Source organism: Peromyscus californicus, unplaced genomic scaffold (genome assembly GCF_007827085.1).
Source record: "Peromyscus californicus insignis strain IS unplaced genomic scaffold, ASM782708v3 Scaffold_2__1_contigs__length_46816999, whole genome shotgun sequence".
NCBI classification, from domain to species: Eukaryota; Metazoa; Chordata; class Mammalia; order Rodentia; family Cricetidae; genus Peromyscus; species Peromyscus californicus.
This window is the reverse complement of record NW_026294540.1, coordinates 24,349,116-24,376,815: the sequence shown is the minus strand read 5'-3', so window position 1 is coordinate 24,376,815 and position 27,700 is coordinate 24,349,116. Positions and strand designations below refer to the sequence as shown.

General features: G+C 50.3%; 1 protein-coding gene across 3 annotated transcripts; it reads left to right on the top strand.

Annotated features, from left to right (window-relative positions):
* On the top strand, positions 1-26,574 carry Rcc1l (RCC1 like). Of its 3 annotated transcripts, none has more exons than XM_052753904.1 (11): positions 20-1,072; positions 7,169-7,298; positions 10,390-10,518; positions 11,334-11,400; positions 11,805-11,856; positions 13,361-13,445; positions 14,855-15,036; positions 15,452-15,539; positions 17,121-17,294; positions 19,081-19,166; positions 25,663-26,574. In XM_052753904.1, exons 1-11 carry the CDS (start codon positions 758-760, stop codon positions 25,738-25,740), a joined length of 1,386 nt encoding a protein of 461 aa, XP_052609864.1. In that variant the 5' UTR covers positions 20-757; the 3' UTR covers positions 25,741-26,574. The 3 variants fall into 3 exon arrangements, with proteins under 3 accessions (XP_052609865.1, XP_052609864.1, XP_052609866.1); XM_052753906.1 differs by lacking the exon at positions 20-1,072 and adding an exon at positions 3,174-3,402; XM_052753905.1 differs by lacking the exon at positions 11,334-11,400 and having other exon boundaries at positions 1-1,072; positions 7,169-7,306; positions 10,390-10,469.
* Positions 26,575-27,700: the final 1,126 nt, after the last annotated feature.

Below are 27,700 nucleotides of genomic sequence, written 5' to 3'. Positions count from 1 at the left end.
AATTAACCAGTGCTGGGTGTGGTGACACACACTTTTAATTTCACCCCTCGGAGGCAGAGGCAGTTGGACCTCTGAATTTGAGGCTAACCTGGTCTACACTGCAAGTTCCAGGCTAATGATGGCTAAATAATGAGACCCTGTCTCAAGCAAGCCAACAAAAACCATACTAATAGCTTCCTTCTGTTCCAGGCTGGCTTCCAATTTGCAGCAACATTTCTGCCTCAGTCTTAGAATTGGGGTGACAGGTATGATGAGCCTCTATACCCAGCTACTGTTCCCCATTTTTGCTCCCATGAGATAGCATCTAGAACACTTCCTCTATCTCCTTTCAGTATTTATAAAAACAATTCCTGGGGCTGGGAGAGTGGTTCGGTGTTAGCCTATACCCTAAGTATGTGTGAGGTCCTGGGTTCAATTCCTAGCACCACAGAAATCACACCAAAAAAGAATCTGAAAAGTGTCAGGAAGAAGCATAGGGCAACACTTCACACTGGGACACTCATTTAAGTCCCCTGCTCATGGAAAACGATGGTAAGGCCATAGACTTCTCTCACACTCTTTGTTTTCATCTAGGAGTAGTCCTGGTTGGACCTCCTCAGAGTCTTTACCACCTGCCAATAGTAAATATGGCTGCATTTCCCTAAGCACTTCGCCTTCAGCCAGTAGTAAGCATGGCCGCATCTACTTCCGCCAGGCCAGGGGTCAAAGGTGACGCAAGATGGCAGCGCCCATAAGCGGCTAAGGCGTGAAGCGGAGAATGCTGGCGGCGGCGGGGACTCTTCTGGGGCGGCGGCTGAGGTGGCCCGCACCGGCCCGCGAGCACTGGAGACCGGCCGGGCGCTCACGGAGCCGGCGAGAGGCGGCCGAGGCCGAAGTCGACGCTCCCGTGTTCCAGTACGTGGGCGAGCGCGCAGCCCGCGCCGACCGCGTCTTCGTATGGGGCTTCAGCTTCTCGGGGGCTCTCGGCGTGCCCAGCTTCGTGGTGCCGGCCTCGGGGCCCGAACCCCGCGCCGGCCTGCGGCCCCGACGCAGAATCCAGCCGGTACCCTACCGCCTGGAGCTGGACCATAAGGTGAGGGCGCCGGCATCCTCGCGGGCTCCCTTTAGGGGACTTTCTTCCCTCCGCGGCCGGACTTCCGGGAGCATGACCTCCTAGTTCCTGGGCTTTGTCGAGGAAGGCGTGAGGGGTGGCTGCCAAGAAGATGGTTTATCTCAGTCCCCTGCCTTTGACTGCTGAGCTTGCTTCTGTAGATTTTTGTGTCTTCGCATTTTCTGTGTGCGGTTTGCTTGTGGCTACAGAAAGCTTGGTGTCTTCATTTATTTATTTTTCTTGCCTGATTGTGTAGGTTGACAACCACACCAGATAGTCTGCCCATCTTGGATCATTTGCTCAGCACCCCAGGAGTCTCACCTCCCAGTTACAGGGGATGAAAGGGAGTTCCAGAGAGGTTCAGTAAGGTCCAAGACCCCTCCCAGCTGGTAGCGTATAAATGATGGTATTTGTACTCGAGCTAGAGAGACTCCATGAGTTAAGTTAGGGGAGGAAGGAAGATTCAGAGTCAGGGATGTGTTGGCTGGAGTAAGTGATCAATGAACATGGGAAATGTCAGTCTGAGGAATTAGAGAAGATGGGAGGCTGCACGTGGTGCCTCTGAAGGGGCTTACATGTAAAAAGGGCTCAGTAGGTCTGCTGTGATGGCCAGCACCTGTAATCCCAGGACTTGGACTTGGTTGAGACAAGAGGATTGTCGCAAGTTGCAGATGGGCTTAGGCTCCATAGTGAGACCCTGTCTTTACCTTCAAGATGCTGAGGTTACAGCTGTGTGCTACCGTTTCTGGCTGAAGTGGTGCTGGGGATGGAACCCAGGGCTTTATGCATGCCATGCAAGCACTCAGTCAACTGAGCTACATCCCCACCCTTGGGTTGTTTTTGTTTTTTATTTGTATACAGTGTGAGATGAGGGTCTGTATGTTTTTGCTTGTAGCTACCTGGTTGTGCTAGTATCTTTAGTTGAAAAAACAAAACAAAACAAAACCCTTTCTTTTGAGAGTATTTATTGATACTTTATAGAAGTGTAGTTTTGCTGGGCAGTGGTGGCTCACACCTTTAATCCCAGCACTCAGGAGGCAGAGCTAGGTGGATCTCTGTGAGTTTGAGGCCAGCCTGGTCTACAGAGCAAGGATCCAGGACAGGCACCAAAAAAACTACACAAAGAAACCCTGTCTCAATAACTTATTAAAAAAAAAAAGAAGTATAGTTTTTTTATTGTTTTTTTTTTTTTTTTTTTTTTTTTTTTTTGTTTTTTTGTTTTTCGAGACAGGGTTTCTCTGTGTAGCTTTGCGCCTTTCCTGGAACTCACTTGGTAGCCCAGGCTGGCCTCGAACTCACAGAGATCCGCCTGGCTCTGCCTCCCGAGTGCTGGGATTAAAGGCGTGCGCCACCACCGCCCGGCTTGTTATTGTTTGAATGGTGGAAATCAAACCCAGGATTGTGTCATGTTAGGCAAGCCTTCTACCACTGAGCTATACCTCCAGCCCTACAGGTTTTTTTGTTTTTGTTTTTTTTTAAATATCAGTATGTGACTTTGTGACTTTGCCAAACTTGTTAAATGGTTCTATATATTTTAGTTTTGTTTTTTTTTTCTTTTAATGTGTATGGTGTTACCTACATGCATGTCTGTATTACTTGTGTGCCTGGTACCCATGGAGGCCAGAAGAGGGCGTTAGAGCCTGTAGAACTGGATTACAGATGGTTGTGTGTTGTGGAATACTACTTTAACTATGTAAAGACGTGTTACATTTGTTTATGCTGCATTTGTTTAACAAGATATAAAGATGCATTGCTTTGCCTGCCTAAGGCACCTGATTGGTTTAATAAAAAGCTGGATAGCCAATAGCTAGGCAGTAGGGGATAGGTGGGGCTGCCGCACAGAGAGAATAGGGAGGAGGAGAGAAGAGAGAAAGAGAGAATGAGAGAGAAATAAAGAGAGATGCCTGGCCGGGCGGTGGTGGCGCACGCCTTTAATCCCAGCACTCGGGAGGCAGAGCCAGGCGGATCTCTGTGAGTTCGAGGCCAGCCTGGTCTCCAAAGCGAGTTCCAGGAAAGGCGCAAAGCTACACAGAGAAACCCTGTCTCAAAAACAAAAAAAAAAAAAGAGAGATGCCTGGGGTCAGGCAACAGTCAGCCAGCCCGACACAGAGTAGGACATACAGAAGGAAAGAAATGTAAAAAGCCTTGAGGCAAAACATAGATGAAGAGAAACAGGTTAATTTCAGTTATAAGAGTTAGTGGGACAAGCATAAGATAAGGCTGAGCGTTCATAACTCATAAATCTCTGTGTCCTGATTTGGGAGCTGGTTGGTGGCCCAAAAGGAAGCCTGCTGGAGTTGTGAGCCTCCATGGTAGGTGCTGGGAATCCAACCTGGGTCCTCTGAAAGGACTAGAAATGCTCTTAACCACTGAGCCCCCCCCCCCCCCAGCCTGTTTTTGTTTGGTTTTGGTTTTTCAAGACAGGGTCTCTCTATTATGTAGCTCTAGGTGTCCTGGAACTCACTTTGTAGACCAGGTTGACCTCAAAGCTCACAGAGATCCACCCAACTCTGCCTTCTGAGTGCTGGGATTAAAGGAATGCGTCACCACTGCCCGGCTCCTAGTGTTTTTTATGTGCAGGTAGCCTGTGAATAGAGGCAGTTTAATGTCCTTGTTTCTAATTGGATGCTTATTTTGTTTTTTTCTTTTCCTCAATATTTTTTAACCTTTTATTTTTATGTGGAAGGGTGTTCTGCCTGCCTGTGTGTCTGTGTACCACATTCATGCAGTGCCCTTGGAGATCAGAAATGCATGTCAGATCCTCTGTGACTGCAATTACAGATGGCTGTGAGTTCCCATGTGGGTGCTGGGAATTGAACTCAGATCCTCTGGATGAGCAGCCAGTGCTCTTAACCAGTGAGCCATCAGCTCTCCAGCCCTGGATGCTTATTTCTTTTCCTTGCTTGATTTAATGGGGGGAACTTTTAGAACAGTGTTAAATTGAATTAGTAAAAGCTAACATTTTTTATTTTTATTTTGAGACAGAGATTGAGTTGGCCTCAATCTCAAGAGTGTAGTCCAGACTGACTTTAAAGTTGTGATCCCCCTGCTTTATATCCTTCACACTGGGATTGCTGGTATGTGCCACCAGACCCAGTCTTGTCTAGTCCAATTCTTGCTTCTTGGGAAGACATCTATGAACCTCTTCATAGACTGTGGCTGAAGTCCCCCTGGTATGCCATCCTGTCAGGTTCTCACTTTAGCTGACGCTGTTAGATACCGTTCAAAGCCTTTCACACATGAATAGATTAAATGATATCATGTGCCCATCAAATATTTGTTGAGTGTTAAATAAACAGGACTCACTAAGCGTGAGAATAATCATCATGTGCTAGGCATAATTGTGGTGACAGGGTTTCTCTGTGTAACAGCCGTGGCTGTCCTGCCTCAAACTCTCAGAGTTCCTCCCTAGTGCTAGGTTTAAAGGCGTGCACCACAGACTGCCTGGCTCTGGGCATAGTTGTTTTTTTTTTTCTTCTGTGTGTGTTTGTTTGTGTATCGCTTGTGTGTTTGTTTGTGTATCGCTTGCATGCCTGGTGCCACAGAGGTCAGAAGAGGGCATCGGATCCTGTGGAACTGGAGCTACAGACAGTTGTGAGCAGCCATGTGGTGCTGGGGATTGAACCCAAATCTTTTTCCTCTCCTGTAGTCCACTTAGCTTCAGCCTCCCATGTAGATCATTTCTGTGGATCTCAAGCTGTGTCAGAAGTATGGTGGCTCTAGGAGACCAAAAACAGAAGTGTGCCGGGCGGTGGTGGCGCACGCCTTTAATCCCAGCACTCAGGAGGCAGAGCCAGGCGGATCTCTGTGAGTTCGAGGCCAGCCTGGGCTACCAAGTGAGTTCCAGGAAAGGCGCAAAGCTACACAGAGAAACCCTGTCTCGAAAAACCAAAAAAAAAAAAAAAAAAAAAAAAAAAAAAACAAAAACAAAAAGCAGAAGTGTTTTGAGCAGAAGGGTGGTGGTGTACATGTCTTGTATGAATCTTGGAAGGGAAACTGTCACAAGGTGAAAAGAGGGGCATGCCACTTTGTGCAATTCCAACTGTCCTGGAACTTACTTTGTAGACCAGGCTGGCCTCAAACTCAGAGAGCCGCCTGCCTCTACCCTGCTGACATGCCACTTTTGAATGACATGATTAAAAAGTTTTTTTTTTTAAATTTTTAAAATTTTTTTTTTTTCCCCCAAGATAGGGTTTCTCTCTGTCCTTGGCTGTCCTTGGAACTCGCTCTGTAGTCCAGACTGGCCTTGAATTCATTAGAGATCTTCCTGCCTCTGCCTTTCGAATGCTGGGATCAAAGGCATGTGCCACCACCACCTGGCAACAAATTTTAATAACATATTTAACTACGAAGCTGTGGAGGTGGTTCAGCATTTAACAGTGTGTTCTGCTGTAGAGCACCTGAGTTCACTTCCCAGAACCCCAGTGGGGTGGCTCACAGTCACCTGTAACTTCAGCTCTAGGAAATCCAGCACCTTTTCTGGGCTCTGAGGGTACCTGAATGCACATATAGACACAGACACACAAATAAAAATAATAATTAAAAAGAAATAATTAGCTAGAATTAAAAAAAATGTTCCTGGCCAGTTGTGGCACACGCCTGTAAAGATAGCAGATAGGAGGCTGAGGCAGGAGGATTATGAAGAGTGGTACTCTGGCATTTTTGTGTAGGATTCAGTGAGGTTCAAAGGGGTTCTCTGAGGGGGTCTCTGATAACTCAACAGCTGAGAGATCGTGGGGTGACATTAGGCTGAGGAGTTCATAATGTATGCTAGGATGTGGGGACATCAACCTCTGCTAGCTGGGAGTGTAGTCGCGCTGGGTAGTGTGGAGACGACTGATTCTAGAATGAACCCTGGGCTTGGGTTACTTCTGGCCCCAACTAGGATTAGCGCTCCCACCAGAGGTGAAGTTTCCATCTCAAGTTGAGTCGTTTTTCGTCCGTGTCGTTCCCCCCCCCCCAGTGAAAGTGAGGACCGGTGATAGTGTAGGTAAAAGACTGAACGAAGGCGAAGGTGTGGGCGTTGTTAACGTGTCAAGTTCACGGTAGCCACGGCAACGCCTCTGCGTGGCCACAGGTTGAGGTGGCAGTGTAGCACAGGCAGCCCTCTGGAGTGAGACACTCTGCACACTAAGTCAGGTGCTGTTTACTGTAAAGGCTTTGGAGGTGTCAACTCATTTCTTCTTGGCAACAACCCAATGAGAGGAGTGTTTTTGTTGTATCATTTTGTGTGTGTTTGCTTGTAGATGCATGTGCCCATGCATGCCCATGCAGAGGCCAGACTGTCTTCCTCTATAGCTCTCGGCGTTATTCTCTTGAGACAGGGTCCCTCACTGAACCTGAAGCCCTTGATCTTGCTGGGCTGACTGCACTGGCCAGTGAACTCCTGGGATTCTCCTGTCTCTGCCCCACAACCGAGGTTACAGATAGCATATGCAGCCATGCCAGACTTCGACACGAGTGCTGGGGATCTGAACTCAGGTCTACGTGCTTGCAGAACGAGCACTCTTACCTACTCTTGCCTACTGAGCCATCTCTCCAGCCCCTCATTTCCTTTAAAATTTTGAACATTCATTTTTTTTGGTGTGTGTGTATACATGTATTTGCACATGCTTGTGTGCCATAGCACACGTGTAGAGGTCAGAGGACAGAGGTCAGTTCTCCTTCCACCATATGGTTCTGGGGATTGAACTCGGATTACTAAGTTTAAATGGCAAGTTACCTTTATCTTCTGAGTCATCTGACTAGGTCTTGTTTTCCTGTTTTAGAACTATCTAGAGAGGATAAATAATCCATCTCAAGGTACACAGCTGGGAAGGGGTGGGGCCAAGATTCACACTAAGACCTTCTGTTAGCTGCCATGCTGGACTGTGTCATGGGTGAGATGAGAGTGCCCAGTGCATGCTGTGTGTGTACAGAAAAAAAAAAAAGAGAGATGGTGGCCTAGCTTAGCAGACGAGCGGCGAATCCCAGTAGCTGTGGGAAGTACATCAGTGTGTGTAAATAGCTTGTCACTTTTTGCTGGAAGAACTGACATCACAACTCAATCTGTGGTGCATTGTGGGAACTCTTTTTCAGATCTCCTCTGCTGCCTGTGGCTATGGATTCACACTGCTGTCCTCTAAAACCAAGGATATTACGAAAGTTTGGGGTATGGGACTCAACAAAGACTCTCAGCTTGGATTCCACAGGAGCCGGAAGGATAAAAGTAAGCAGGTATCCTTGCCATAAACTACAGCAGCAGATAAAGAGGGTATGTTGATGTACGCCTCTAATCCCAGCAAGGGAGAAGCCGATAGAGGAGGAGGAGCTGGAGTTTGAGGCCCGCCTAGGCTACATAGTGATATTCTGTATCAAAAACTTAAGGGCAGGGCCGGGCGGTGGTGGCCCACGCCTTTAATCCCAGTACTTGGGAGGCAGAGGCAGGTGGATCTCTGTGAGTTCGAGGCCAGCCTGGGCTACCGAGTGAGTTCCAGGAAAGGCATAAAGCTACACAGAGAAACCCTGTCTCCAAAAATTAAAAAAACAAAAACAAAAACAAAACAAAACAAAAAAAACTTAAGGGCTGAAGCCAAGGTGGTGGTGTACACCTGAAATCCGGCCTTCTGGAGGTGGAGGCAGGAGGGTCAGGAGTTCAAAGTCATCCTTAGCTTTATAGTGAGTTTGAGGTCAGTCTGGATTACTTGAGACCTGTCTCAAAACAAAACAAGACAGCGGGGTTGGAGAAATGGGTCAGCTGTTAAGAGCACTGGTTGCTCTTCCAGAGGTCCTGAGTTCAATTCCCAGCAACCACATGGTGGCTCACGACCATCTGTAATGGGATCTGATGCCCTCTTCTGGCCGCAGGCATACATGCAGACAGCACTCATCAAAACAAAACAAAACAAGACAGCAACCCAAACCCAAACGAGATAGGGTCTTAGGGATGTCTGCAACCCCTGGATTAAATTATTTTTCAGTCTCTTTGCTAACGACACGGAATGTTTAGGCAGAAAGAGACGAGCACTTGCTGTTCGCTGACCTGCTGTCCCTTAGCATTTGAAATGGCTACAGTGTGGGCTGTCGAGATGGCTCAGTGGGTCACGGTGCTTGCTGCCAAGCCGGAAAACCTGAGTTTGGTCCCTTGGGACCCAGGTGGCAGGAGGAGAAAACTGATTCCTCAAGTTGTCCTCTGACTGCCACGTGCATACTGTGGCACATGAGTAGCGGTACTCACTAAGTGAAAGTTTAAAAAAGTTAAAAAGTTGACTGAAAACCTTAAGAGGGAGGCTTTACTGCCAGCACTTGAAACTTTGATTATAATGTTAGAGGGAGGGCCTGCAGAGATGGCTTGGCAGTTACCAAGTGTGTGCTGTTCTTCTAGAGAACCTAAGTCTGGTTTCCAGCCCCTGTCAGGCGGCTCAGAACTGCTTGTAACTCCAGCTCCAGAGGGTCCAGCACCCTCCTCTGGTCTCCTCAGACACCACACTCGTGTGCACACACACAGAGAGACATGCCCATACACATAATTAAAAATAAATCTTTAAAAATGTATTAGAACAGGCGGGGTGGTAGTGGTGCACATCTTAAATCCCAGCACTTGGGAGGCAGAGGCAGGCAGGTCTCTGAGTTTGAAGTCAGCCTGGTCTACATTGTTCTAGGCTAGCAAGGGCTACAGAGTGAGACCCTGTCTCAAAACAACTGCAAAAAGTTAGAAATAATTTAAAGTGTTTTTTTTTTTTTTTTTTTTAAATTATTAATTTTGAGACAGGATCTCACTATGTAGCCTATTGGTCTGGAACTTGCTGTGTAGACCAGGCTGGCTTTGAACTTACAGAGAGCCACTTGGCCTCTGTTTCTAGAGAGCTGGGATTAAAGGTGTGTGCACCCACTCAGTATAATGATCTGGCCGTGTTGTAAGAACAGGAGTAGAGGGCTGTGGCCATGGCTCTGGTGTTACGGTCCTTACCCAGCATGCACAAAGCCCTGGGTTCCATCGCCATGCAGCTTAACTGTGGGTGTGCATCTACAGTCCCAGGGCTTGGGAAGTAGAGGCAAGAGGATTTGCTGTGTAGATGAGGCTGGCGTCGCACTCGTGATCCTCCTGCCTCTGCCTCCTTTCTCCATCTCTCATTTTTATACATTTAGTTTGGGTGTGTGTGAAGGGGGCGCATGTGTCATGCTGTGTGTGCTGAGGTCAGAGGACCACTCGAGGGAGGTGATTCTCTCTCTACCATGTGAGTCCTGAGGACTAAACTCGGGTTGCCAGGCTCGGTGGCAAGCGCCTTTACCAGCTGTGCCATTTTTTCTGGTTGGCCTTTGTATCCTGAGCGCTGGGATTACAGCTGTGTGTCACTGTGCAGCTGTGGCACTCTATCTGAAAAAACTGTTTTCTAGTCATTCCTTAGTCCTTTTAGACTACTTCTTCCCCTCTCACAGTTTTAGTTGAATTTGATTCTGTGTGTGTGTGTGTGTGTGTGTGTGTGTGTGTGTGTGTGTATGTATGTATGTATGTGTGTGTGTGTGTGTTGCTGATGATCAAACTCGGGGCCTTGTGCCGCTAGATTATTTTTCAGCCCATGAGATTGATTTATTTATTCAGGTTTTATTGAAACTAGGTCTCAATCTGTAGCTCTCCTGCCTCAGCCTCCTGAGTTCTGGGACTATTAGGGCCAGCTTTCAAGATGTCTTTTCTTTTCTTTTTTTTTTTTTTTTCCTACGTCTCTTTTTTTTTTTTTTTTTTTTTTTTTTTGGTTTTTCGAGACAGGGTTTCTCTGTGTAGCTTTGTGCCTTTCCTGGAACTCACTTGGTAGCCCAGGCTGGCCTCGAACTCACAGAGATCCGCCTGGCTCTGCCTCCCGAGTGCTGGGATTAAAGGCGTGCGCCACCACCGCCCGGCAAGATGTCTTTTCTTTAAGATGGGGTTTCATGTAGCCCAGGCTGGTTTTGAACTCACTGCTTAGCTAAGGGTGACCTTGACTTTGGATCTCCTTGCCTCTGGGATTTATGTGGTGCTGGGGATGGAGCCTAGGGCTTTGTGTATGCTAGGAAAACACTGAGCTTCCGTCCCAGTCCTGGAGATTTCTTTCAGGAGACAGGTAGAGTGTTTGGGACCTGCCTGTGGTGTGGAGGCAGTAGTATGGGAGGGCAGGCTAGGAGCTGGGCTTCCTTGGCTAGCCTTGTCTGTAGTGTGCGTGCTTCTGAGTGGTGGCTGTCTGGGTTCCTTCCTGTGTGTAGCAGTGAGGTTGGACAGTCAGGGCTCTGTAAGAGCTGATGTGACTGAATCAGTGGCCGCATTGTGACTGGTGCTTTCTGTGCAGCCAGGGGCTATGAGTATGTTTTGGAACCCTCGCCTGTCCCGCTGCCCCTCGACAGACCTCAGGAGACGAAGGTGTTGCAGGTATCCTGCGGGCGAGCGCACTCCCTTATCCTGACAGACAGAGAAGGTGGTGAGTGGTCCTGCTGAGGGCTGAGGAGGAGGTGAGGGCATGTTGGAAACCAGCTTTGCTATTGGGCATCTCCTGCTTGGTGTGACATGGTGTTCCCCAGCAGACTCCTGGGGGGCTCTGGAGGGTAGTGTTGGGCAGACTTGTTAACCCTTGTGCTCCCCGCTGTCTCGAAAGTTGTTACCTACTCTACCACTGAACTCTACCTCAGCCCTTGATTTTTTCCCCCAAGATTTATTTTTAATTTTTATTTGTGTATATTTGAGTGTATACTATATATGTGTGGTCCTTGCAGAGGCCAGGAAACTGTATCAGATCCTCTGGAGCTGGGTGGTTGTGATTGCCCAGTGTGGGTGCTGGGAACTGAACTCAGGTCCTCCAGATGAGCAGCAGGATCTCCTAACTGCTGAACCATCTTGGCATCCCCGGCTTTTTTTTTTTTTTTTAAGATTTTATTTTTAATTGTGTGTGTATGTTTATGTCTGAGTGTCTTTGTAGGTTATGAGCATGTTAACAGTGGTCACTGTGGAGACATTATTAGTCTCAAATGCCCAGCTGAACAGAAGGGGCGTCTATGACTGGTTTCTTCCCCGATTGCAGTTCTCTTGGGCTCAGAGTGATTGATTGTCTGCAGTCCCTGGAGGTGGAAGCGGGTCTAGAGGAGAAGCACGCCCTGGCCCTGTCACAATCATGGGCTGCTGCAGAGGCTGCAGTGTGGGACAGGGAGCGGGCCAGGACTGCCTGTGTTAGCCGCTTGGCTCCTGCTGTGGTGGGGCCTGGAACCCTTAGAGCTGACTGACGGCAGGGCTGTGCTTCAGTCTTCAGCATGGGGAACAATTCCCACGGGCAGTGCGGACGGAAGGTGGTGGAGGATGAAGTCTACGGGTGAGTCAGCAGCGCTGCTTTCCCACACTGTGGGAGCCTGAAGGCTTCTCAACACCCTGGACGTGCACCTGAGTGCAGGACGGGGTCCTTAATGCTGAGGAGGGAGGTGTGTGTGTGTGTGTGTGTGTGTGTGTGGGGCTCACAACCACCTGTAACTCTAGTTCCAGGAGACACCAGGTCTGTGGCCTCCAAGGGCACCCGCACACTTGTGCACACACCCACACCCATAATTAAAAGCTACAAATGAGGCAACCTCAGCTAACTGCCCCCCATTTGACCTTGAGCAGGTGGGGACATGGCTGTGCAGGTGGGGAGGGCAGGAGGTAGGGTCCTGGGTGGGGCCCAGCCTGCGCGGTGCTCATGACTGCCTTTGTGCCTTCTCTCCGCTTTGTTCCTGGCTGCAGTGAGAGTCACAGAGTGCACAGGATGCAGGACTTTGATGGACAGGTGGTTCAGGTAAGAGGCTTGGGTCGAGGACCTCCAGGCCTGTTGAAAGGTTGCAAGGTGCACAGGGGAATGTCACATTTGTCATTGGGCTTCTCTGGATGTCTTAGGGGTACTGTCGCTGTGATGAAACGCCATGACCATAAGCAACTTGGGAAGGAAAAGGTTTATTTGGCATAGGCGTCCACATCACTGTTCATCATTGAGGGAAGTCAGGACAGGAACTCAAACAGGGCAGGAACCTGGAGGCAGGAGCTGATGCAGAGGCCATGGAGGGATACTGCTTACTTACTGGCTTGCTCCACGTGGCTTGCTCAGCTAGTTTTCTTATAGAACCCAGGACCACCAGCCCAGGGATGCCCATAGGTTTGCTTATGACATAATCCATCCTTCCTTCCTTCCTTCCTTCCTTCCTTCCTTCCTTCCTTCCTTCCTTCCTTCCTATTTATTTTGGTTTTGAGACAGGGTTTGTCTATGTAACACTGCCTATCCTGGAACTCGCTCTGTAGACCAGCTGGCTTTGAGCTCAGAGATCTGCCTGCCTTTGCCTCCCGAGTTCTGGGATTAAAGATGTGCCCGACCATGCCAAGCTTAGCCCATTCTTATGTTGGAGGCATTTTTTCAATTGAAGTTCCCTCTTCTCTGAACACTGGCTTGTGTCAAGTTGACCTAAAACTAGCCAGCACACTGGATGAAGAGATTAGTAGAAATTAATTAACTTACCACAGGCCAGAACTGATGCTAGGATGTAGGAGCAGGGTAGACGTGAAGGGGATGTAGCAGGTTTAGTACTCAGGTTGCAGTAGAGTGGAGTTCTTGAACTGGCTTCATAGTGCCATAGTGAATGTGAGTTCAAGTCCCTGCTTCTCCATTTCCTTGCTGAGTGACTTGGGTAAGTCACCAGATTTCGGTGGTTCCATTTGTGCCAGGGCGTCTCGACTGTTGCCATAGCACAGCTCCTGGTAGAACAGCTGTCCTGTGAGTTAGGAAAAGAAGCGTGGTATTGGGCTGGAGAGATGGCTCAGAGGTTAAGAGCACTGCTTGTTCTTCCAAAGGTCCTGAGTTCAATTCCCAGCAACCACATGGTGGCTCACAACCATCTGTAATGAGATCTGGTGCCCTCTTCTGGCTTGCAGGGATATGTGCAGACAGAACACTGTATACATAATAAATAAATCTTAAAAAAAAAAAAAAAAAAAGAAGCGTGGTATCTTACTATCCTGTAGACATAATGTGGTGTGGGGCCGCAAGGAAGCCTGGGGTGGGGGGTGGATAGTGCCTTCCAGAGAAGTGTGAAGGGGCAAGAGACAGCCGATTCCAACAGGGAAGGTGATGGAGGGGCTGAGGTTACAGAGGGAAGGTAGGGAGGGGCAGATGGGAGCTCAGTGTGGGGGTGGAGGAGGGAAGAGCTGATGGAGAGAGTAAGCTGTGAAGGTGATCTGGGGCAAGTCCACTTGATCCAGTCCCTGTCCCCTGTGCATAGGCTCTAACAGCACTGTGTCTCTGTGTCTGCCAGGTTGTCTGTGGTCAGGACCACAGCCTGTTCCTCACAGACAGAGGGGAAGTCTATTCTTGTGGATGGGGTGCCGATGGACAGACAGGTAGGTGCTTGCTGCCCCCTCGGGGAGGTGAAAGATCTTGGCCTGTGGCCTCTGCAGCAATTGTGGGCTGTAGGGCTCCTGGTCTAGATTTGGGTCTTCTGGGGACTGCTGTCTTTTGCATCCTTTCCTGTTCCTTTTGCTGCTGGTTTCCATAGAAACAAACCAAGAAGGTGTCAGAGGTTCCTCAGCACTGTGGTCAGTAGCGGAGCCCTGGGCCTCATTCATCCCAGCGACTGGAGTCTGGAGGAGCAGGCTTGTCTGTTGTCTCTGCTGACTCCTGCTAGTAGTACTCGGTCCCCTCAGGGGCTCAGTTACTTGATTGTGAACTCGTGTTTTATTGAGTGTAATTTGTGGGAACCTCCAGGCCATGCATTAGAGATCATTCCTCTGGAAGGCATTTCATTGGCCCTGACCTGGTGCCAGGGCTTCTGCTCCTCTGAGATCCTGGTTTACTCAGGAGTCTGTGGATCAGTGCTGAGCTTTGGCTGGCGGCCCAACAGGGTCTCATGCTGTCTGGGTGGTCTGTACCTCCTGGTCTCAGTGGCCTCTTCCCTCCGTCTGCTGAGCCTACGTGTACACGAGCCCACAGGTGCATGCCACTGTGCCTGGCTTCTGTATCCCCAGCAAGGCCAGAGAGTGTTAGAAACTGCTTCTTACAGGGCTGGGATGGAGCGCACTGGTACCTCTATCCCCAGCACTACAACCCCCAAAACAGCCAATAGAAGGAACACAGTAATTGCTTATAATTTATGCAAACTCAAAGCTTTATCATATAGTGCTAGTTCATCTTCCAAGATTTTCTGACTTAACTTTTGGGGGTTTCGAGGGTTTGCTCTCTTTTCTTCCTTTCTTTCTTTTTTGACACAGGGTCTGTCTATTTAGTCCTGGCTATACTAAAACTTGCTATGTAGGTCAGGCTGACTTTGAATTCACAGACGCCTCCTGCCTCTGCCTCCCAAGTGCTGGGAATAAAGGTATGCACTGCCACATCTGTTGAGGGTCTGTTTCTTTTCTTTTCTTTTTTTTGTTTTTTTGGAGACAGGGTTTCTCTGTGTTGTTTTGGTGCCTGTCCTGGATCTCGCTCTGTATCCCAGGCTGTCCTCGAACTCACAGAGATCTGCCTGGCTCTGCCTCCCAGGTGCTGGGATTAAAGGCGTGCGCTACCACCACCTGGCTTGAGGGTCTATTTCTAGAACTACAGTATAGACCAGGCTGTCCTGGAACGTACGATCTTCCTGCCCTCAGTGTTTCAACTTGATTTAGACTTGAAAGTTCCTAGGGTGTTTAAAATATACCAGGTATAGATAGCTCTGTTGTTTGTCCTCTTGGGTGTAAAGTGCTACCCACGTGCCTGTCCTTCCCTAAGTCTCCTATGTCTGTGAGCTAATGCATGCTTCCCACTGTGCCAGGCCTGGGTCACTACAACATCACCAGCACACCCACCAAGCTGGGCGGAGACCTCGCTGGGGTGACGGTTGTCCAGGTTGCCACCTACGGTGATTGCTGCTTGGCCGTGTCCTCCGATGGCGGTATCTTTGGCTGGGGAAATTCTGAGTACCTGCAGCTGGCCTCGGTCACAGACTCCACTCAGGTGTGTAGCCAGTGGGAGCGGAGGCTTCGCCGTAGAGCTGTGCTTCAGGCGTAGCCTGGTCACACTGCCTCTGCTCTGCTGTCTCCTCAGAGCCAGCCCCCAAAGAAGAGTAGGTGTGAAGCCACTGTGACTAGCTGGCCCTGGTTTAAGACAGTGTTGTTTTGTTTTTGTGTGCTTTTCATTTGTGTGTGGGTGTGGTGTGCGTGTTTGATTGACACCTGCCTCCCAGAAGAGGGGAACTGGGCCCTCTGGCTCCCTTCTGTGTCCTAAGCCCTCGGTTAGGAAGCTTAGTGATGAGAGGTACTGGGGAAACCTTTGTGGAGTGAATGAGTGAGCTGGGACGTTAGCCATGGATTCTTCCCACTTCCGGCTCCTTTTTTTTCCCTAACCATGCCCGCCCTTTTCTTTGGTGCAGGTGAATGTCCCTCGGTGCCTGCCTTTCTCTGAAGTGGGCAAGGTGAAGCAGGCGGCTTGTGGTGGCACGGGCTGTGCGGTATTAAATGGTGAGAGCCACTTCTGGCAGCTCCTGGAGAAACAATGGGAGATGAGCTAGGGAAGGGGACGGTGTGTGTGCTTCAGATTCCTGAAGAGGGGAGTGCGCCTATGGGAACACCTAGTTACTGTCATTCAGTGATTACAGGGTAGGGGTGAGATTCCCAACAGGTTAGGAGCTCAGGATACAGATGCATAGACAGCCAGAGAGCTTTGCCATTTTGTAGCAACCATCTGGATCAGGAGCTGGCGATCAGACCCAGGCCCCTATGTTTACTAGGGGGATTCCAGCAGGGGTCGACCACTGAGCCACTTGCCCAGGGTCTCATGCATGAAAACCCTGCTCTGTCACTGCGCTCTGCCCCTAGCAGGAGGAGTATTGCACTTGTTATAGCCAGGGCTACAGAGTAGTTCAGTGATAAAGCACTTATGCATGAAGAACCAGATACTGTCCTTAGCACTGTACCAAAAAGAAAGAGGGAAGGCCAGGAGGGGTCGGGGAGGGGTGCTGAGAAGGAAGGAAGGAAAGGGAGAGGGAAGAAAGGAGGGCTGGACATTGTGGTGCAGGTCTTTGATTGCCAGCACTCAAGAGGCTGAAGTGGAGGATTATAAATCCAGGCCAGCCTGGACTATAGAGCAAGACTGTGTCTTCAACAAAACACCTGGAGCTGGAGAGATGGCTCAGTGGTTAAGAGCATGTGTTTTTGCAGAAGATCCAGCATCCACATGATGGTTCACAATCATCCATAACTCTAGTCCAGGGAATTTGGTACCCTGTTTTGACCTTCTCAGGTATCAGGGACCCATATTGTACACAGATACACATTTGAGCAAAGGACTCATACACATAAAATAAATCTAAAAAACAAAATCAGACCCACCCCACAGCAAAACCAAAAACTTCTACTCCCCCAAAAGCAAATTAAAAAGCTAAGAGTTTTGTATTTTGTGGTGTTTTTTTTTTTTTTTTTTTTTTTTTTTTTTGAGACAGGGTTTCTCTGTGTGGCCCTGGCTGCTGTCCTGGAACTCTCTGTAGACCAGGTTGGCCTCGATCTCAGAGATCCGCCTGCCTCTGTCTCCCGAGTGCTGAGATTAAAGGTGTGCACCACCACCCGGCTCATTTCTAAGAGTTTTAAGAATCTGGCTAGAATGGCTTGTGTCTGGGATGGCGTTCTGACCAGTGTGAAATTTGGTGCTGTTGGTGGGGAAAGCGTCCCCAGCTTTTGTGTGCCCAGTGGGTTTGGGGATACCCTTCCTCCATTACTCTCAAGAAGTGGGTGGTTTCTGCTCTGAGTGGCTTCCTCCCTAACCAGAGGCAAGTACTTAATCGGGGAGAGAATAATTTTCAAGCTGCTAGCTCAGTGTGTCTCACATATCTCAAGGTGATCCTCCTGCCTCCACCTCCTGAGTTCGGGGACTACAGGCATGCTCTGCCGTGCCTGGTTTATGTGGTCTGGGGATGGAACCCAGGGCTCCATGCATGCTAGGCATGCACTCTGCCAGCTGAGCCCCACCCCAGCCCCTGTTGTTTTCACAGCAAGGGAGGGCTCTGCTTGTCTCGACTCACACCCACTGTTTTTGTTGTGACACAGAAGAAGGACATGTCTTCGTCTGGGGCTATGGGATTCTTGGGAAAGGACCAAACCTCTTGGAAACGGCGCTTCCAGAAATGATTCCACCCACGCTCTTTGGCTTGACGGAGTTCAACCCCGACGTCCAGGTTTCCCAGATCCGATGTGGGCTTAGCCATTTTGCTGCACTCACCAGTAAGTTACCCTGCTGGGCAGCCAGGCCAAAATCTGTTCCTTCTCAAACTGGGATAGCACTCAGCTTCTGTCATCAACCTACATCCCTTTATAGCCATCCATTTATCCACCCATCTTTCTGTCCTTCCCTCCATTCTGCGGTCTATATCTATCCCATCTCTGTCCATCCTTTTATTCATCCGTCCTCTATCCTTCCCTCCCTTCTTCCATCCACCCATCCGTCCATCCGTCTGTCTGCCTGATTGATGTCTTCTTGGGATAAGTAAAGAGGGAGGCCATGTTCAGGTAGTCTAGTCTGTGTCAAAGGACACATACCTTCCTTTCATGCTGGCACTTTGGTTTGGGTTCTTTGTTGTGTGGTCATGCAGGTACCTGTTGGGGGGTAGGTGGGAGAAGGGTTAGCTGGAATGCTAGTGAAAACCAGGAGAGTCTGGGCCATGTATGGGTGAGCGACGCAGAAGTGAGTGTGCAGGCTGTCAAGTGGCCTGCCTTCCTGGCAGCAGAGCTCAGACCCTCCAGGGTGCTGGGGAGGGATGACCAACCACAGAGGCGGCTGGCTGGAGGCTGACCGACAGGTTGTAGAGCCCTGAAATACCAAGTTGCTCCACAAGCGTCTGGACCATGGCCTTCCTCATGCTCTACTGCCACTCCTCAGTTCAGACGGCTGCTCTGCAGTCCCCTGGATAGCAGTTACTGTGTGTGCGGCACCGTAATGACTCCCAGGGGATTTGTTGCTTCCTTGCCGCTCAAGTCTTCTTGAGAGAAAAGCTTAACTTTGCCTTTTTTTCTCCTCACCAGAGCCTACATTTGCATTTTCTGGTACTTCTGGTCTGCCATGTAACTGAACTCCATGCCTAACTCAAATGACATGGCTCTTTTTCACTCTCTTCAGTTCCCATTTGTGAATCTGTAATGCGCTTCTCTCTGAAAATAAAGTCTTTTGACTTGAGATGTGACTCAGCAGTAGATCTCCTCTCTAAAATCCCCCAGTGAGGGGCTGGGGTGTGGCTCAGTGGTAGAGCACCTGCCTAGAATCCCCCAGTGAGGGGCTGGGGTGTGGCTCAGTGGTAGAGCACCTGCCTAGAATCCCCCAGTGAGGGGCTGGGGATGTGGCTCAGTGGTAGAGCACCTGCCTAGAATCCCCCAGTGAGGGGCTGGGGTGTGGCTCAGTGATAGAGCACCTGCCTAGACTTTACCAGTGAGGGGCATAGCTCAGCAGTACAGCACTTTCTCCAAGGTGCCATCACTGTGTTTATTAGTTTGTTCTTTTGTCCATTTTTGGCTCTTCTAGAAGGTGAAGTGCATGAGCACAGGAAGCATGGTTGTCAGTTGCTGCCCTGTCCCCAGTGCCCAGCACACAGACACAGACCCGACACAGTTAGGAACCACTTGCTCTATGCGTCCTCACAGAGCACACCCACACACTGAAACCCAAGCAGAACTGGTCGTCTGGCCTCACCGTCCTTCAGGAAGGGCCGAGCTGGGTCAGCTGGAGCTGTGGGTGGTAGCAGGCCATCTAGATGAGCACAGAGGGCTGTACACGGGAGCCCTGGACTCTGTCTACACCAAGACCTGCCTTCCCCAGGCTGGCTGTCCCAAGGCCTGGCCTGGGACCTGGTTTGGAGATGGAACATTCTCTGGGGTGCTTTTCTCTGAGATTCAGGTCAGAGGCTGAGTTGAGCGAGCAGTAGGTTCTGCTTGTCCCTGACTCTTGGAAGGCCGTCCTCTTGATGGCCTGCTCCTTGTGTAGTCCCCCACCAAGCCCCTCGTCTTCCTTCCTTTGCAGACAAGGGTGAGCTGTTTGTGTGGGGCAAGAACATCCGAGGGTGCTTGGGGATTGGACGCCTCGAAGACCAGTACTTCCCATGGAGGGTAAGACTGTGCAGGAGTGGGTTGTGGAGGGTAAGACCATGCAGGGGTGGGCTGTGGAGGGTAAGACCATGCAGGGGTGGGCTGTGGAGGGTAAGACCATGCAGGGGTGGATTGGGGAGGGTGTGCCAAGGGAAGCAGAACCACATACAGGACAGAGTTCAGGACCTACTGTTTGCTCTGTGCCACCGTCTAGGCTTGTGTGGAGGTGATGGTCAGCGACTGGATGTAGCACCAGCCTCTAAGCGTGCAGGCCTTCAGCCTTTCTGTTCCGTGTAGTCAGTGAATCCCAGGTGCCTGCTGCACCTACTCAATGCTAGAGTCCCTGAGAGAAGCTTCCAGGTGGGCCAGAGACGCGGCTCAGTTGGTACAGTAGCTGCATAGCACATGTGAATCCTTGGGATTCATCCTCAGCACCATGTATGTAAACTTAGTGGGGTGGCCTATACCTTTAACCCAGCACTACACTTGTGGAAGCAGAAGAATCAGAAGTTCAAGGTTATTCTTAGCTACATGGCCAGTTTGAGGCCAGCCTGAGTTTCGTGAGACCCAATCTAAAAAAGAAAAGAAAAGAAATGTCTTTCACAGTTTAGGAACATTATAAAAATCCAGTCTTCCAAGAAAATATGTATACAAGCACACATGTGCATGCAGATTCCTCTGCAGACTATTGCTGGTCTGGTCTGAGAGCCAGCAACTTCTTCACACATCGCCCCCCCTTCAGCTTGTCCTCTTTTCGAGTGTGGCCTTGGAGAACAGTGGAAACAGTTGGGTCTTGGAATAGCGAACGCTTCCCAGGCCAGTCACTTACCCGTGAGTGTGGATGGATTAGTTTCTTGTTGTTTTGACAAAAGCAGCTTAAGGGAGGAAGGGTTTCCTGTGGCTCACAGTCTGAGGGTGCACAGTCCGTCATGGCGGGGAAGGCATGGCGGCAGGAGCAGGAGGTGGCTGCTCACCTCACACCCACAGTCAGGAAGCAGCGAGATGCATGCTGGTGCTCAGCTCGCTTTCTCCTTTGTATTCAGTCCAGGACCCCGGCCCATGGAATGGTGCTACCCACATTCAAGATGGGTGTTCCCACCTCAGTTAAACCAACCTAGGGACTCCCTTACAGACATGGCCAGAGGTGTGTCTCCTAGCTGGTTACCTGCTGAGGTGACTTGGCGAAGCAGAGCCGCTGGGGAGGAGTCCATGTCCAGGCCCCTGAACCCGACACCTCCATTCTCACCTGCACACACCCTCTTGCTCCGACTCCTACAGCCAGAGCACTAGCATCCTGCCGGCCTCCTGTTGAGGGGATGAGCCTGTCTGCTCTGGTGCCGACTGTGTTGGCAGCACCCCGCTGCCCGCTCTCTTGCACATTGGTGAGCCCCCAGGACTCACGCCAGGCAACTGCACTGTCTCTTGTCACCTTTTGACTAGATGAAGGGGAGGCTGGACAGGTCCATTAGTCTTCCGTTCTTGTAACAAATACCTGGGGTCATCATCTTAACAGAGGCGGTGTTGGATTTGGTTCTGGTTTTAGACGCTGTAGCTGGGGTCAGCTGACCCCACTGCTTTAGCCTTGGCAGGCCGTTCAGCATAGCAGGACATGTGACCTTAAAGCTGCTCACCTCATTGGAGGCTGGAATCAGAGGGGTAGGAAGGGGTTGGGGTCCTTTCATTACCTTCAAAGGCATGCTCCCTATGCTGGCTTTCTGTGTTTTTGTTTTTGTTTTTTGTCTGTCAATTTGACACAAGCTAGAGTCATCTGAGAGGAAGGAACCTCAGTTGAGAAAATGCCTCCATAAGATGTTATAGGCAAGCCCGTAGGGCATTTTTAAAATTAGTGACTGATGTGTGAGGGCCCAGCCCGCTGTAGGTAATGCCACATCTGGGCTGGTGGTCCTGGGTGCAAAAGAAAGAAGGCTGAGCAAGCCATAGGGAGCAAGTCAGTAAGCAGCATCCTCCACAGCTTCTGCGTCAGCTCCTGCCTCCAGGTTCCTGCCCTGATTTCCCTCAGTGATGGGCTGTGACATGGAAGCATAGCCAAATGAACCCTTTCCTCCCCAAGTTGCTTATGGTCGTGGTGTGTCATCACAGCAATGGAAAGTCTAAGGCATCCCCAATCCCTAACGTCCCTTCAGTAGGCCCCACCTCTATAGATTTCCACCGTTTCCTGGGAGCACCGAGCTGAGGATCAAGCTTTCAACACATGGGTCTTCAGGGCACACTTGAGATCCAAACCACAGCCACAGGGTGGTGTGGGTCTCCCGTACCGCAGCCCTTCTTACAGAGTTGAGCTGTGAGACCTGAGGCGGATCCCATGAGGTCACGCATACAAGTCACAGGTGAAGCCAGACTCAGATCTTTTCATTTGATGGGCATGGTGGTGCACACCTGTAATCCTAGCCACTTGGAAGGCTGAGGCAGGAATCAGGTCAGCCTGGGCTATATAGTGAGATATTCTCTTTCTCGGGGGAAAAAGAAAAAAAAAAGACTTGCTTAGCACGAAAGGAGCCCTGGGTTTAGTCCCTAGCACCTCATAAACTGGATGTGGCGGAGCACACTTGTAATCCCAGGACTTGGGAGCAAGAGGTGGAGGCAAGAGGACCAGAAGTTCAAGGTCATCCTCAGATACACAGGGCGTTTGAATCCAGCTTGAGCTACATGAGACCCAGAGGCCAGAAATCCCCACATGACTAGGGACAGGCTTATTGTGGAGTCTCTTCAGAGACCTGAGAGACACACGCCAGGGGGCACTGGAGTCTTAGGAGCCTGCTGTTCCCAGAGGTCCTCATTGGCCACAGGTCCTGGCCGGCAAGCAGAGTCCTAACAGCTTCCTGTGTTTTGGGTGCTAATGGCCAGAGTGTCTGGGGAACAGCAGATAGGTGCTTAAGTGCAGTGGGCTGGGTGTGGATGATCGTGGCAAGGCACTTTCCCAGGAGGGTAAATAGATGATCTCAAGGGGCCTCGGAGGTTGCTAAGAACCCACCTGGCTAGGTCATCATGGGGCAGCCGGTCACTGCTGTTCTGGGGCTGGCCCGGGGCCGCACCTGCAGCTCCAGGCTGCCTCTGTCACCTAGGGCCCATTTCTGTTTGCTCAGTGGTCTGCGTGGCAGCTTTTTCCGAGGCCTTTTGTTTGGGGAGGCAGCGAGGCAGCGTGGCATGGTTCCTGCCTTCATCTGCCGTCGCCAGCAGCCCCTAATGGAGCTGAAGCTCCACGGTCAGCACCTGCCACTTCGGTGCTTTTAGGCCAGGCCACCTGTTGCAGGCATTCATTTCTGCCCTAAACTCAGGAAATTGCCCAGGCAGGCATAGCTTCTCTGCAGCTGTCTGCAGGGAAGGACAGTTGAATAGGGATCTGGCCACTGATCCCGCATCCACATCTGGGTGAACATCTGAAGGCACAGTCATACAGGGTGTGCCTAGGGGGCCGCAAGGCTGGTATGTGCCCTTCTGCATTGAGAGCCTGTGAGGAACACGAGATTTAAGTAGTTCTCAGTTGGGAGATGGGGTTATTAGGAGGTACTTAACACCTGGGTTTTTATTTATTTTGACAGAGACTCATGTAGCCCAGGCTAGCCTCAAACTCATTGTGTAGCAAGGAAGTTCTGGTCCTTTTGGTTCTTCCTCCCATACCTGATTTACAGGGTGCTAGAGATAGAATCTCTGGGCCTCATGCTTGCTAGGCAAGTGCTCTACCCATTGAGCTACATCCCCAGCCATGGTCATTGTTTTCCACAGAATGTCCTTTTCCAGTATAATATTGCCTATTACAATGTATGTATTATAGTATACAGACATTACTATGATGATAGTAATAGTGCTTAAAAAGGAAAGTGGGCGTGGTGGTGTGCACCTCAGCTTTCAGGAAGCTGAGACAGGAGGATGCTGCAAGTTGTAGGTCAGCCCAGACTATGTAGTGAGACCTTGTCTGAAAAACTGAAGTAATTCAGTGTATGGCGGCACACGCCTTTAAGCCCAGCACTCAGTAAGCAGAGGCAGGCAGACTTTATAAGTTTGAGGCCAGCCAGGCTTGCATAGTGAGTTATAGGCCAGCCAAGGATACATAGTGACATCATGTCTCCAAAACAAACAAAAGGGGATGGGGAGATGGCTCAGTGGGTCAAGTGCTGACTGTGTAAGTCTGAAGACTGGAGTCTGGATCCCCAGCACCCACGAAAAGCTCTGCTTCACAGTGTAGTCTATAACTCAGTGCCCCATAGGAGTGGAAGCAGCCAGATCTCGGATGCTTGCTGGCTCTCCAGTCTAGCTGAACTCAATCTCTGGGTCCACTGAGGGACCATGTCTCAAATAATAAGGTGGTTAGTGCTAGAAGAAGACACCTGGGGCCAGCCACTGGTTTCCACACCTACATACACTGCACCACACACAGCACACACCCATACCACACACCACATTCCACACACACTGCACAGCACACATCCATACCACACACCACATTCCACACACACTGCACTGTACTGCACACATCCATACCACACACCACATTCCACACACACTGCACTGCACACAGACACATCCATACCACACACCACATTCCACACACACTGCACAGCACACACCCATACCACACACCACATTCCACACACACTGCACTGCACACACCCATACCACACACCACATTCCACACACATACCACATAGACATACACAGACTACATTCTATACACACTACACATTATCCCCCCCCCATATACTAATACATACCACACACACACAACACTATACATACACTACACACACTGCATTCCACACACACACACACTGTCTTAGTCAGATTTACATTGCTGTGATAAAACACCACGAACAAAGCAACTTGGGGAGGAAACGGTTTATTTGGCTTGTACTTTTATATCACTGTTCATCATCAAAGGAAGTCAGGACAGGAACTCAAGCAGGGCTGGGACCTGGAGGCAGGAGCTGATGCAGAGGCCATGGAGGGGTGCTGCTCACTGGCTTGTTCCTCATTGCTTGCTCAGACTTCGTTCTGGTGTGTGTGTGTGTGTGTGTGTGTGTGTGTGTGTGATCTTATCCCAGGGATGTTAGGACCCACAATGAGCTGGGCCCTCCCACATCAATCACTAATTAGGGAAAGGCCCTCCAGGCTTGCCTACAGTCTGATATTGGAGGCATTTCCTCAGCTGAGGCTCCTCCTCTCTGATGACTTAGTTTGTGTCAGGTTGACATAAAACCAGCCGGTATATATAGTATATACACTACGTTCCACACACATACATCACACACTCCATTCCTTACATACCATACAGACTACTTTCCACATACCCACCACACACCCACCAAACACAGTACATTCACACACATGTACCACATACACAACAAAAAAAGGAAGAACAGAGAAATTAAAAAATAGATAGCCTGCGAAGGCCACTGGGTAGAGGCCCTTGACACCAAGCCTGACCCCCTGAGTTTAATATCCAGTGTCCACAAGGTGGGGGGGACCAACCCCCACAGGTTGTCCTCTGACCTCAGGTGTACTGTGGCCTGCATGCATGCATGCATGTACACATGTGCGCATGCACACACACACACACAAATAAGTAGTGTAATAAACAACAAAATAATGAGGCTTGAGGGACCAGCCCTCTGGGAAGCCCAGTGTAGCTCTGAGGCTTGAGTGTAGTTGAGACAGTCTAGAGTGTCCCTGGCAGGGAAGGCTCTAAAACAGTGAGCGTCCTCTGGAAACGGACAGACTCCAGTGCTAAGGTTGAGGAGGAACCTGGCCTCCTGCTGCATTGAGGGCTAAGTCTTCCTGGGAGAAAGACCAGCCTAGACAGCAGTGTGGCTAGGCCTAGGTGATGCCTTTTGAGACATAGCAGGAACTCCGCCTCTCAGGTGACCATGGTAGGGGATACGTGGGCTCCAGCCCATGGCTGCAAGTGGGGTCAACGGGTAAAGTGATGGAAGTCACTGGGCCAGCGTGGCCCTGTCCCCACACTAGACCCACCAGGCAGAAGCCTTTCCTGTGCCCTTGTACTTAGTGACCTCCAGGAAAGTCACTGAACACTCAGCCTTCAGGCAGGGAATCCCTGTGTCCTTCCCCAGGGCCGCCTCCCCAGGGTGGTTACTAGAGATGATGCCATTGATGGGTAGAGATGGTAGGGTGGCCTTTTCCTGATACTCGTGAGCTGTGGATTACTGGATAAAGTGTGGGCATCCTGTTTGCAGGGGATAGGGCCACACTCACAGAAGGCAAAGAACCTACCAAGAGGTGGGGCCGAGGGTGAGGTTCAGTAGGTAGAGTGCTTGCTTAGCATGCACATAGCCCTAGCTAGGGTCTGTCCCCAGCACCACATAAAGCAGGTGTGGTACTACATGAGTGTAAACCCAGCACTTGGGAGGTAGAGGCAGGAGGATCAGTTCATGGTCAGCCTCAGCTACACAGAAAGTTGGAGCTACGTGAGTCCCTGTCTCCCCGGAAGGGCTCCAGAGCCTGCCTGCCCTTCCTCTCACTGTGTCCTGGGCTTGTTTTCCAGGTGATGATGCCCGGCGAGCCTGTGGACATGGCATGTGGTGTGGATCACATGGTGACTCTGGCCAAGTCCTTCATCTGAATCTCCTTCTGGGCCCATCCCGGGTTGCTCCAGCTTCCGAACTATACCGACAGCAGCAGCTTGGCAGAGGCAGGGTGTGGCCACCAGCACTGGGATACTGGGAGAGGGCCAGGGCCTGTGTGGAGCAGGATGCTTCTTACTCTGTGTCCTCAGTGGGGACGTTATAATAGGAGTCTGTGGACAAGACCCTCCCCTGCTGAGGCTCCTGGCTGCTGCGCTCAGTTCTGGATGGTCGCTCTTGGCTTGGTGTACTCCTGAGGAGTACCAGGGCACGAGGCCCTAGGGTGGCCAGGCTGATGTCCTTTTCAGGTAACATGGTGGCATCTGGGGATGCGTCTTGCCTGAGATACTATTCTTAGGGGAAGTTCATTATTCATGGCACATTTGATATGAAGAGATTGGAGATATGACAAAGCACTCAGGAGAACTTGTTCCCTATCACAACAGGACACACTTGGGCTGCTGGCTGGCCCAGCTCAGCAAGAGAGCCAGCTGCCTTCAGCTAGGGCCTCTCTGATCAGCTGCCACCCCAGACTCTTCATTAGAGTGGCCAGTGTGAGCCAGCCTCCCTCTACAGCCAGGCTCTACAGTATCCCAGCCTTGGAACCTCCTCCCTGCCTGGCTTTGAACAGTCCAGAAGCCCCTGAAGAAAAGCTGCAGGCCAAATGCTTGTGGGCTGAGGGCTGTGGAATCTTGGCTGGAGGCCCAGCCTTGGAGTAGGAGGCCTCAGGAACTGGGAAAATGCTTGTTTTGAAGAAAGCTTGTCTTTTGCTTTCAGAACAGTGTTTGCAAAGTTCTTTTGGAATAAAGTCTGTTTTCTGACTTTTCTAAGAATGGACGTCTTATTTTCTCTGCAAGAATTTACACTCCTAGAAAAAGAGAACCCTCACAATCACAGCTAATTTCGTCTGGCTTAGAATTCCTATTACTCTTCCCTCTGTGGGCACATTTGTGAAAAGATTGCCTACAAAAACTATCAATGAATAAACCCTGTTTGTTTGTGGGGTGGTGGTGGTGGTTTTGGTTTCTCTGGGTAGCCCTGGCTGTCTCAGAACTCACTCTGTAGAAACTCAAGAGAATGGCCTGCCTCTGCCTCCCTCCCGAGTGCTGAGATTAAAAGTGTGCACCACCACTGCTTGGCCGTTTGGTGGATTTAAAAAAAAAAAAAGAATGGAGGTCTGGTGACTGTTTTTTTTTTTTTTTTTTTTTTTTTTTTTTTTTGGTTTTTCGAGACAGGGTTTCTCTGTGTAGCTTTGCGCCTTTCCTGGAACTCGCTTTGGAGACCAGGCTGGCCTCGAACTCACAGAGATCCGCCTGGCTCTGCCTCCCGAGTGCTGGGATTAAAGGCGTGCGCCACCACCGCCCGGCTCTGGTGACTGTTTTACTCCATCATTTTGAGACCATAGAAGAGGCAAACAGAAGGCGATCCTACAGGGATGTGTGTGTGCGCGCGTGTGCAATTGAATGTGTGCATCATGGAGAGGTCAGAGGACAGTGTCGTGTGTGTGTGTGTGTGTGTGTGTGCAGTTGCTGTATGCACTCATGTAGAGGTCAGAGGACAGTGTCAAGTCTCATCATTCCTCAGCTGCTATCCATCTTAGTACTGAGACCGGGTATCACTTTGTATTCCAGGCTGGCCTTGAACTCAGCATTCTGCTTGCCTTTGCCTCCAGAGTGCTCCACCACACCCAGCTCCACCTTATGTTTGGACACAGGATCTCTTCCAACCTGAAACTTCCCAAGGAGGCTGGCTGGAGAGTCCTGTTTCTGTTTCCCCAGGGACGGAATTACAGGCCCGTGACACCATGTTCGCCTTCTTTACATGGGTTCTGGGGATTGAACTCAAGATCATCAGCTTGTCAGGCAGGCAAGCACTTAACCCACTGAATCATCTCCCGAGCTCCTGGAAAGTATTTTCTGAACAGATAGATTCTTCGGCTGGGAAAATAGCTGGGGCCTG

Excerpts from the sequence above, each read along its gene's own strand:
- Rcc1l (XM_052753904.1), top strand. The coding sequence starts at position 758 with ATGCTGGCGGCGGCGGGGACTCTTCTGGGGCGGCGGCTGAGGTGGCCC. Across the intron at positions 10,519-11,333 it reads CCTGACAGACAGAGAAGGTG|TCTTCAGCATGGGGAACAAT; the intron begins GTGAGTGGTCCT and ends GCTGTGCTTCAG. Across the intron at positions 17,295-19,080 it reads CCATTTTGCTGCACTCACCA|ACAAGGGTGAGCTGTTTGTG; the intron begins GTAAGTTACCCT and ends CTTCCTTTGCAG.